This window comes from Salmo salar, chromosome ssa24 (assembly GCF_905237065.1).
Source record: "Salmo salar chromosome ssa24, Ssal_v3.1, whole genome shotgun sequence".
NCBI classification, from domain to species: domain Eukaryota; kingdom Metazoa; phylum Chordata; class Actinopteri; order Salmoniformes; family Salmonidae; genus Salmo; species Salmo salar.
The window spans coordinates 19,571,257-19,583,262 of NC_059465.1; the positions used below are offsets into that span (position 1 = coordinate 19,571,257).

General features: G+C 39.3%; 2 protein-coding genes across 2 annotated transcripts; one reads left to right on the forward strand and one right to left on the reverse strand.

The window, feature by feature from the left end:
* Window positions 1-1,827: 1,827 nt before the first annotated feature.
* Window positions 1,828-4,665, reverse strand: LOC106585346 (homeobox protein Nkx-6.3-like). Its single transcript, XM_014171436.2, has 3 exons — window positions 3,826-4,665; window positions 2,860-3,029; window positions 1,828-2,725 (listed from the first exon to the last, which is right to left on the reverse strand). Exons 1-3 carry the CDS (start codon window positions 4,229-4,231, stop codon window positions 2,495-2,497), a joined length of 807 nt encoding a protein of 268 aa, XP_014026911.1. The 5' UTR covers window positions 4,232-4,665; the 3' UTR covers window positions 1,828-2,494.
* Window positions 4,666-7,852: 3,187 nt separating this feature from the next.
* Window positions 7,853-11,114, forward strand: lincr (E3 ubiquitin-protein ligase LINCR). Its single transcript, NM_001140813.1, is given in 4 exon segments — window positions 7,853-7,950; window positions 8,983-9,483; window positions 9,971-10,156; window positions 10,534-11,114. Coding segments are annotated over 4 exon segments (903 nt in total). The 5' UTR covers window positions 7,853-7,889; the 3' UTR covers window positions 10,689-11,114.
* Window positions 11,115-12,006: the final 892 nt, after the last annotated feature.

The following is a 12,006-nucleotide window of genomic DNA, read 5'->3' on the forward strand; positions in this document are numbered from 1 at the left end:
TCCTTAAATTAGTTTACAATCAATAATGTATGGGTGTGCGTGGAAAGTGCAAGGCCCACTCAATAATATACTTATAGTAGTTGATTCATGGTATTGTCAACATATTGTAATGCCCTCCAGGGATTGCTCTTGGTTTAGAGTTCAACATGAGGCCAGTAGTATTGTTAGATGGAGTGGACTAATGTCGTTTGTCAAATTTTCTGGTCGAACACAAAAAACCCCCACTACATTCTTGTAATGCTTCCAATTTAATGAAATTCTACCCACTGGACTCACACTGGTTGAATCAACTTTGTTTCTACGTCATTTCAATGAAATTCTGTTAAACCAACGTGGAATTGACGTTGAATTGACTTCTGTGCCCAGTGGATACCTTGTAAAACCAATGTCAACGTTATTGCTGCTAGCTTGATTCTTCTCAGTTGGCATTCTACTTGCACCTCTCGCAGGGTCATGCAAGTGTTTTTCTTTGGGTAGGTAACTATGATCGCTATTTGTCGTTATCTTTCTGTCACACCAGTAATGGCATGTCCTGCACGACACAAACATTGCCATGTGATTTCAGATTAAGTTCTTAAGAAATTGCTTCACTCCAATGTTTACAGTCAGAACTGGATGCACCTTAAATGTAACATACTATACCAGTTTTGACTTGTAATGTATAGCCGAGGTTTCATTTCCCAACCTCGACATCTGACATCAATGTTGCTCTTCAGCTTTTCTCCTAGCGTCCTTGTCTCTTCTGTTTACAGTATATAACTTTGTGGTAGAAAGTTATCTGATGCAGTATGTATTATTCTGGGAATATTTCTAAAAGTGTGTAGTCTGTAAAGTGTGGCCGTTAACATATCCTCTTTATCTGGTGATGCACACATTGCTTGATTGTAGAGCGACCTAACGCTTGATGTTTCATTATCAACAATAGCATCATTGCTTCAACAGTAAGCAAGCACAATGCAGATTTTCCTTGGTGTTGGGAACACACTCACGCACTCCTTTAGCATCTGTCCTAATGACAAACAGCACTGAGCTGCCGATGAGTCTGATTTCTTGGTCTTCTACACAGAACACTCCAGCCAGTTCAGCCACAGCTGTCAAGTCTTCCGCCGAAGTTGGTGCCTCTCCTTGTTCGGGCGGCGTTCGACGGTCCTCGTCACCGGCTTTCTAGCCACCGATCCACGTTTCTTTTTCCATTTGTTATGTCTTGATTGTTCACACCTGGTTCCCATTACATTATTATTATTTCCCTATTTAACCGTCTGGTTCTCATTATGTTTTGTTTGTGATTGTTTCATGGTTTTTGTGTTAGTCGTTTGTGTTAGGGTTAGGGTTGTTATACCTGCATGGATTTTTTTGGATAATTATTTTTTAGAGTAAAGTACGTTATTTTACTCAGTTCTGTGTCCTGCGTCTGACTCTGTCCTCACCTCCACACAACTGACACTTGACAACAGCACCCTGGTAACTATATAGATCACAGTGGGATTGGCCTTTGACCCCTCTCTTCTACTCAATGATTGTGCCTCCCAACCGCCGATCTGTCTTAATTGTCACTTGTAATATCTATTTCTGATATAGACTTCAGTGCCTGTTTTAATGGCAGATCCAGTGTGCTATTATTCGTCTGTTTTGGGATTGTTGTCGTTTATCTGAAAACAATTACAGAAAAACCGAGGCATGACACAATCATTTTACCATTGTTTTCAATAAATAATTCACAATTTATTTTACAATTCCAAATTTCATCATTTATTTACACTATCCTTATGGGACTTATTTTGGATGCGCAGAAACCCTCAAATGTCATGAAAGTTTGCCAACACATTAGTCGAAATGGAATGTTAAGACTTATATTGAGATATGTGTGCCCTCAACGCCAGTATGAAAACAGCATTGCCCTCAAGTTAAATTAATAAAGGTTAATTATATAAGTATTCTGTGTTCATAGTTACTGTACAGCAGTTGACTGTGAACAAATTCAAATGCACATTGAATCATAGGAGTACAACAAGCAAATTAATTTGATAAAACAAAATAGTGTTTGTGTTTGTTCTGTACAAATAAAACAAGTACTGTAAACTGCATTATCAATGCTTTACAAATCCTCTATACAGTTTGTCTGCTATAATGTGTCTTTATACATTAGAAACAATTTCCTTTCACGTTTGATACAACCATCATAACAGATTATCATGATGGGTTTCCCACATAACAGTAAACCAGTTTCCACATTGAAACTCATTATGTTCAATTCTCAATTTAACTGTTTCACCAATCATTACATATGTAACATCTCTCTGTTTACATTATACAGTGCTGTACGTCAAGGCAACAGTTCAAGTGAACCATTACCCTTTTTTCTCCTTAAACTTACTGTATTGTAAATGTGTCTTTTTTAACATGCTTAAATATTAAATTGTGGGTCTATACTACAAAACAATACCCCTTGCTACAACATGCACATCTGATTTGTGTGTGCGCTTGTGTTAGTGTGTCAGACGTGGTGTGGTCCAAGGTGGAGTACAGAAAAAGCCCGGCGGTGTTTACGCAGCAGCAGTCGTATCTTCTCGTCATCTGAGTCGGGGTCCAGAGGCTTGTTGTACTCCTCATCCTCCACCTCGTTCTCCGAGGCCTCCCCTCCCTGCTCACCCCGTGTGGCCTGGGTGGAGCTAGGCTCTGAGGCACTCTTCTTCCTCCACTTGGTGCGTCGGTTCTGGAACCACACCTGATGAAATAATTTATTTACTTAGTGGGATTTCTTGTTTTAACCTGCTTACATTACATTATTGTAATACTTTTTACAACTTCAATTCAGATGAAGTGTTTAATTGTTAGTGCATGCATGTAGATCTGTTTTACCTTGACTTGTGACTCTGTCATGCCCAGGGAGTAGGCCAGTCTAGCTCTCTCTGGCCCGGCCAAGTACTTGGTCTGCTCAAAGGTTTTCTCCAGGGCAAATATCTGATGTCCACTGAATGTAGGTCTGGTGTGCTTCTTCCTGCCTGACATATCTCCTAGATGCCCACTGTCTGGAAATAAAGTATATATTACAGTTTAGTATTTTTTTTAAATTTAAGTCATTTGTGGACTTCATATTAATAGTGAGGTAAATAATGATAACCTGGTCAATTCCATAGATATGAATCTCCTACCTGTAAAATGTTAGTCAAAAATTCTTATATTTGAGGAATCAAAATGAATAAACAAATAAATAAAATTAGGACATAGATACAACCAATTGTCCAGTAGTTTTAGGATGGTTGTTTTAAAGAATATCAGATATAATAGTAGAATACATTTCTCAATACCTAATTTCTTCCCATATATATATAATATTTTAAAAGCAATCTTGAAAGGTTTTATGTGACTTGCACAGCATTATACTTGGATATAGTATGTAATCAGGTTCCAAATATTTGTATGTATGTCAAGTGAATGAATCAATTTTTAAACAATGATACATAAAATAACATTATAGATTACAATATCTAATATTGAGTATTTCAAAGACAACAGCACACTCTATCAACAATATATTTACACCTTTAACTAACAGAACCTTGAATTAAAAACTTGAATGAGATAAATTAAGTTATTAAAATGTTTTAACTAAGATGTTTTTTAATTAAACAGCAATTACAGAGAAATTTACACAATTACATTTATTAATTAGTTTGAGCTTGTAGAAAAACATGATAATAATCTAGCTAATAATACAGTTCTCTTAATATCATGGATGAGTGATAAGAGCCAATGTCATGCCTCAGGCAGTTGATTAGTGAGTGGTGTGATGTTAAGCTGACTACAGTGTGGAGTTAAACTCACTGTCTGTGGACTGCTGCCTCCCTCTCCACTCGCACCCGCTCTCTGCCCAGCAACTGCCACTGCGACCCTTCATGGGGCACTCAGTGCCAGGCTTGGTGAAGCTGCCCAGGGAGGGGTTATAGTCTGCACAGTTGTAGTAGACCCCTGGGTCCACAGTGCCAAAGCCCCCCATGGTGGGGTATCCAGAGAGCAGGGTGGTGGTGCCTGTAGCGCCCATCACGGAACAGCTGAGAATGTTGCTAATGCCTTGGGCTGTGCCCGCTGCCTGCAGCTGGCTGTTCAGGCCTGGGTTGAGCTTGCAGAAGGAGTTGGGCACTGAGAACTGACACACAGGTGTCTTTAAGTCCGAGGAAAATTGGTTCAGGCTGTTGTTAAACAGGAAAGACCCCGGTATGTTGGGATCCATGGGAAGTGGTCCCGCCTCCAGATTTCACCAACTCACCTAACAAGGTCCAGTCATGAAAAGACCCAGTGTGGCCCACAAAGGTTCAAGTTCACCTCTCTCACCAAGCTGGATGAATACAGGTTTGTTGATTGTGTTCTTATTTCTTAATCCAGTCTTTTGATGTTCAAATGATGACCTATGATGCAAATGCCAATGTCCCCTAACTGAGGACCAGATTACTCCAGGTCACTGGTATCTGCAGAGGTGTCTCTCTAGCTGGCTATGACAGCAGAGGGCAGGTACCAGCATAAAACCTCTTCACTCTCTTCCTTCACCTGATTTGTACCATTGTACTGAACGTGGTAATTCCAAAATTAGCATCAGGTGTTGTGGCACCTGAGAAAGAGTGTTCACAATTGCTCCTCAAGACAAATATCTCCTCCCTGCTCTCTCCTCGGGGGTAATAAATAAGCAGTATCTTGAAGTGGAGTGGCACCTTGATAAAGATAGGCCACATTAGAATGCTGCTTAGGATTGGTCAGGGTCTCACAGCTCTCATGTGTTTCTATTGGCTCCCTGGTCAAAGCCAACTATTGGAAAACAGCAGATTAATAGTGTTTTGAAAAGGTGGAGTGGGAACAAGTTGCTTTTTGATGGCCTTCTGTGGTGCTGAGGCAGAAGTAGCTTCGGCACACAGATTTATATTTCCTCTGTTTTAGTTCATAGCATGTGTTGCTGCCATGTTGTGTTGTCATGTTGTTTTGCTGTCAAGTTGTGTTGTCATGTTGTGTTGCTACCATGTTGGGTTGTTATGTTGTGTTGCTGCCATGTTGTGTTGTTTTAGGTCTCTCTTTATGCAGTGTTGTGGTGTCTCTCTTGTCTTGATGTAGGTTTTGTCCTCCATTTGCCTCTTGGTAAGCCGTCATTGTAAATAATAATTTGTTCTTAATTGACTTGAAAAGTTAAATAAAGGTAAAAAAAAAAAAAGTAAAGCATCTTTAGCTTTTTCGTAAGATATTTTGAATAGTGGTTATTATTATAAAGCTTCTTGTCGCCAAATTATATAATTGGATTTCTCTTTTGATGTAAGTTTGGTTATTATGTTGTTGCATTCTGTGACTATTCTCTGTCCATTTTCTGCATCATCTCTAATGGAGTCATTGTTCTGTATCTATTCATACTCATTCCATTAATAGATAAAAATCCATTTGTATTTCCCGCATCTTTATTCAAATGTATTTAATACTCTATGGAAATATAAATGTAAACAGTGAATTGATTAAAAAAATATATTTTAATTATTATTTAGGATAAAAAAACAAATTAAAATCCTCACGGCATGTAGAAGGGTATATTTATTACAGAATGTAAACTCACAAATGATTAGAGAATAATGATAATAATTATTATTAACTAGTCTGTTTGTAATATGCACACATATTGCTCTGATTTCTATAATTGTGTCTATATGTGCACATTTAGCAGAAGTCAAATTCATAACACTGGTAATGTTTGCTCTTGCCAGGACAGATTGATAGCAGTCTACGGGAAACGCCAAGAGCGTTGCATAATCTTGTGTAATCCTGACCTTTGGAGTTTTCCTGAGGTAATTTAGTGGGGGGAGGGGAGATCTAACATGTGACTATTAGGTCACTTTTCTCCTTACTTTTTTCTGGTTACTATTGATATCTCCAGTAACTTTCCAGAAGTGGTGACATGACTTTGGAATGTAAATTGGGATGGTCTGTATCCTGTCACATGATGCTGAACCTGCTGATGCCGAAACCTCCAACAGAGGGCAGCCAAATTCACCTTTTTTTCTGACCAATTTGAGCAGTGGGTGACCAGCAGTTTGGTTTATAACCACAAATGGTTGACATGCCTTGTTTTGAATAACCAGCCTGGTCTCATAGACTAGACGTAACATAGTAAACATAAACCCGGGACACTCAAATGAGTATGATATGTTATGTTTGGTATGGTTACATAAGACAGAAGGTTGGTGGTTGGTCAGGGTCTGCGTGTTGAATCTCACCATGAACAACTTTAGCATTTTAACTAATTAGCAACTTTGCAATTACTTACTACTTTTTAGCTACTTTGCAACAACTTTGCATTTTAGAAAAACCCTTCCCCTAACCCTAACCCTTTAACCTAACTCCTAACCCTAACCCCTAGCCTAGCTAACGTTAACCATCTAGCTAACGTTAGCAACAACAAATTGGAATTCCTAAAATATCATACGTATTGCAAATTAGTAACATATTGTATGAATTGCAAATCATAGGATATCATACGAATTGTAATTCATAACATATCATATGAAATGGATGATGGACATCCACAAATTAATACATAACATGCTAAACGTAACATATCCTACTAAATGGAGGGAGACAGATTTAGATCTACTATGTTACATCTACCCATGAGTCCAGGTTGGAATGACATAGGCTTTTTGAGTTACCATTGCACATTTTCAAGATAATCTCAAAACCAACAGTTTGAAATGAGGTAGAGTTGAGAGGGAAGTGATGCCATTAGCCTATTTTGCAATGAGGTCAACTCACTGCCACCATGTCAAGTCCCCTGTGAGATACCTCGCCCTGGCCCTGGCCCAATAGAGACTACTTTATCATATTATCAGCTCACTGAATCAATCATGGATGTTTGAGCTGATGCAAAGGTTCAAATGTAGAATTTCCACAGAGTTTTTTAGTTATTTTTTAGATGTTTGAAATGGAAAACCCCCAACTAGACGTTTGAAATGGAAAAACCCCAACTGATTCTCAGTAACTCCCGAGGCAGGTAGTCACCTACTTTTTAGGTGACTACTTCTTGTCTTACTGTTATAAATTATCCTCTCCCCATGAAAAAAAGATGTGGTGCATATAGCGATGGTTAGAAAGTGGAACCTACAATTCTTGGATTAAAAAAGATTGAAAGAAAAGTTTTATACACAACTTAACTTTTCACAGGAGCTGAACAAAGAAATGATCCAATACAGATAAACAAAACCCCAGAAGAAGACAACATTCTTTACCTGTCAACTATATAATTGTATTGCTCTATTAATAGAAATCGCAACTCATGGTTATCTCTTCTTCCCTACAGTATGTGAACCATGTAATGTATGTGGAACATTCTCCAGGCATACAACATTCTGTTGTTTGCATTGTAGGCTGTAGCTACCTGCTTTACATGTGTAGTCATTGAACATGGGGGAATTCCTTATTGTTGAAAGAATAATGTAATTTCTGGTTTAGCAGTAATTATTTTCACATTATATATTCATACTTAAAGAACCTGGTTTATTCATAACTTGAATAATGTAAAATGACAGTGAAACCACTTGGGCGTGATACCTCTGGTTGATTTCCCACAGTTTAGTTTTGTCATGCTTTAAAAATATAAAAATGTTACTGTTTTCAAAGATCTCAAATTGTTGGATAAAACAGAAAACGGTGTTAGATAAAACAAATGAAAACATGGTGTCTTCTGTTAGAATGTATGTACTTTTCATGAGTACTGTCCTGCCCCATAGCCCTCCCCTTTCCTTGTGATGAGTAATCTTTTGTGTTTAAACTACAGGCATGTGGGCAGACAGAGGAGTATAAAGCCTGCGAACACTCCCACCACCTCAGAACTACTCAACCTACTGTAGGTGTACTATGTGGCTATGCATTACATTACAGAGGATACGAAGAGCTACATGTATAAGATGGTCAGCAGAAGCCTTGGTAAGGATCGTCTCTTCATTGATGAATGATGACAACTGTGTTGTAATTGTAATAGGAGGAATGTCTACTTCTAGTATATTTTCATAGATGTAGACCAACCACTTATATTATAATGGTCTTATGTAAAGTGAATCTTTATACTGTATCTACAAACATTACAATATTTTTCCTTCAATGAATCATGCACATTTATGTCAAGGGATTCTGGTAGGCACAGATAACAGTAAAGCTAGTCATTCACAACACTGACATACTATACATGGCAGTTACCCATGGATATGGCAGTTACCCATGGATATGGCAGATCCTAGAGGAAGACCAATCTGTCATTTACGATATACAATTGAATAAGACATTTTCTGGCAACCAGCCATATAATCTGTTTTATTTAAAAAAATTGTTATTATGGTTTGACTAGGAATTAGATTTACTTCTAACAAGAACTCTGCTATGCAGAGGCTTCTCTGGTCCAGGGTGAGAGGGGGCTAAATTATTATTAATGTGAATTAAAGATTTCATTTGAGACACAAGTTTAGGACAGGTTAATGGGGAGATACAATTTAATGTAAGACAAATCAGACAATTGTTTAGGGCACTGTAAACAGGAATGTGATGTAAACAAGACTCTTCCTTAACCAGGTCACTCTCCTGTATTTATCTATCAACATAGTGTAACTGCCTTTCTTGCTGGCAGTGTTAATGCAAAACTAAAATAATAATAAAACGAATATAATCTCATCTCCTCTTTTGCAAGTAACATTCAGTATTTGAATGAGAATTGTTGTCATTTAAGATTTTTTGACAAAAGCCTGTCCTATACTGATGCAATGTACTTTGTTGGCTTGCAAACAATAAATTCCATAAAACAGTAAAGCAGTTTCATTCTCAGTCACATTCAGATATTAATTTCTATGTTGTTTTGATCATTTTAATCATTATGTCTGCCAACAACAGCTATCTTTTTCATCCTTGACTGAGGTACTGTAGCATTCAAATGATTAGCCCTACTTCCCCTTTTCAAATCTTCTTTAGAGCCTGAGCCAGCACACGTTTGTGGACCCCGCTGCCTGGGCCGCTTGACCTTCCATAGGGAGGCGGTGGGGGCTTTGGTGAGCCTGAGCCAGGGTGCCAGACGGGCAGACAGGACTGGGGACACCTTCAGACATGGCCTGGTGTTCAGCAGCCGCCCGGTACAGCCCCAGGAGAGGGTGCGTCTGCGAGTGGAGCGGTGTGGGCTGAACTGGTGTGGAGCTATGCGTATAGGCTTCACCACTGTACCTCCAATTGCCAGAGACTTGCCCTCCATGGCCATCCCAGACCTCACAAACATCCCTGGTCATTGGGCCGCTCCTGTGCCTGAGACGTGCTGCCATGCAGGCTCAGAGCTGGAGTTCTGGGTCTCCAATGGCGGTACATTGTATTTCAGGAATGCCAACGGCCGACAACACAAACTGCTGGAGGGAGTAGACCTCAGCTGGCCCCTGTGGGCCATGATTGATGTGTATGGGCAGACCTGTTCTGTGCTCTTACTGGGTAAGTTCAGAAATCAATGGAACATGTATGAATGAACAGTCTGTCTGTCCTTCTCATTTGACCTATTAGTTTAACTTTTTACTGCAGTTGGCTAAATCATTGTCACACAGAGTGATTCTTTGTAGTCGTAAATAAATCTACTTTGAAACAAAAGTATACACCTCACACACATGGTTATGGGCTTAAAAAAAAGACACATTTACCTTGTCAGATATAGAGTTTAAATGTTCAATGTTGAGTTTACATACCAATATTATGCTGTATATACATCACAGAAGACTGAAATATAACAAAATTGTTTGGCATAGAAGCACTGGATTTTCCTCAGGTTTTTAATAATAATCTTTATTAATTATGAAATTATGAAATATATGAATAACATTCCACCCATGAGGCCAAAGAGGGTGCTTTTGGTCATTGACCGCAGGAAAGGGCTACTGATGTCCAACTGTCAGTGACTAACCACACATCTGGTTATCACTTGTAGGTTCGGAGAAGAAATGCTTTTTGTCTAATCAAAAATCCTGTCCTGCTCCTCAACGGCATTCCTCCTGTTCTGCTCATCAGAGACATGCCTTGCTCAATGTAGACGAATATGTGAATGTGAAGCGAATTTGTGATGACAGCCATGACAGATATCTTCTTCCATGTCCAGCCAATAAGCAGACATCAGGTAAGCGTCATGATACAACAAACTCTATCTTGTTTTAAAACTTTTAAATGAAAAATATCCTTCATTTGAATGTAATTACTTGATATCTCATCTAGCTATTCTTAAAATAATAATGTTCAATACTATTTCAAACCAAACATTTTCCCAAGGCTAACATTTTACACTCATGCACTATTGTGTAGCTAAACATTTATAGAAACATCTAAGCCATGCTGGTTCAAGGACATACCGTAGCTACAGTACATTTTAGCCTCACATAGGAGTGAGCAACCTTTTGGACACCACACCACTAACCACACTAACTTCAAAGCCATGCCGAGCTGAGTCCCACTTGACCTTACAGGTCATGTAACTGAGTGTATCTGTTCTGATTGCAGACTGTGAGAGTGTAGAGGACTGCGCAGTGTGTATGAGCCATAAGGCCTGTATCAGCCTGCGGTGTGGTCACCAGTGCCTGTGTCACCAGTGTTTCACCAGAGTGATCCAAGAGTTTGGAACCTGCCCTCTGTGTCGCCAGAACATCAAGAACTAAACGCCCCAGGCACAGACCACCACTTGACAAACTGATATGATGATATGATCAAATGCTGTTGAGGTACAACCACAATAAGGCTGAGAAGAGGAAGAAATGAAAATGCACAATCTACTGAAAAGATAATGGATGTGACCTGCCAGACATGCTGCTATTGGCATAAATTGCACAAAAAGACTTGAATGTGTAAAGCTATATTTTCTTGTACATGTACTTTACTTGACTGTGATCTATTACTATAAGAGTGACTTCCTGTAGTGATAACTATTCTGTTTGATATATAACTGTTTAAGGACCATATATCAATCGCTGCCTTTGACCCATACTGTATTTTTACTGTCTACTTTTTGTATCTGTTATTTAAGACATGTTGTGTGTTGTAGAAAGATATATGTGTTTTATATGTGTAATAAAATCCATGAACATAACTGCTACTGGGCCTAGTGTGGTCTGCTCACTTCGTGAAGTAATACTTATGCAGCTCACCATGTTACATATTTCTCATTATAAAATGTAATTACAAAGACATTTAATAACACAGAGTTACTGATTAATTGCATGTCAACATATGTTCTGTCTCTGTTTAGGGCCGTACGCTTTTGAATAGCCTAGTTCTAGTTCATGTCCACATCCAGGCTCAACCCTAACCATAACCCTAACCCTAGCTTAATGTCCACACTCCAGCTCAACCCTAACCATAACCCTAACCCTAGCTTAATGTCCACACTCCAGCTCAACCCTAACCATAACCCTAACCCTAGCTTCATGTCCACACTCCAGCTCAACCCCAACCATAACCCTAACCCTAGCTTCATGTCCACACTCCAGCTCAACCCTAACCATAACCCTAACCCTAGCTTCATGTCCACACTCCAGCTCAACCCTAACCATAACCCTAACCCTAGCTTCATGTCCACACTCCAGCTCAACCCTAACCATAACCCTAACCCTAGCTTCATGTCCACACTCCAGGCTCAACCCTAAGCATAACCCTAACCCTAGCTTCATGTCCACACTCCAGCTCAACCCTAACCATAACCCTAACCCTAGCTTCATGTCCACACTCCAGCTCAACCACAACCATAACCCTAACCCTAGCTTCATGTCCACACTCCAGCTCAACCACAACCATAACCCTAATCCTAGCTTCATGTCCACACTCCAGCTCAACCCTAACCATAACCCTAATCCTAGCTTCATGTCCACACTCCAGCTCAACCCTAACCATAACCCTAACCCTAGCTTCATGTCCACACTCCAGCTCAACCCTAACCATAACCCTAACCCTAGCTTCATGTCCACACTCCAGCTCAACCCT

Bases quoted from the DNA above. Each gene is read 5' to 3' on its own strand.
- LOC106585346 (XM_014171436.2), bottom strand. From the start codon at position 4,231: ATGGATCCCAACATACCGGGGTCTTTCCTGTTTAACAACAGCCTGAAC. The intron at 3,030-3,825 runs GTGAGTTTAACT...CTTTATTTCCAG, and splicing joins GAGGCAGCAGTCCACAGACA to ACAGTGGGCATCTAGGAGAT. The intron at 2,726-2,859 runs GTAAAACAGATC...TTATTTCATCAG, and splicing joins TGACAGAGTCACAAGTCAAG to GTGTGGTTCCAGAACCGACG.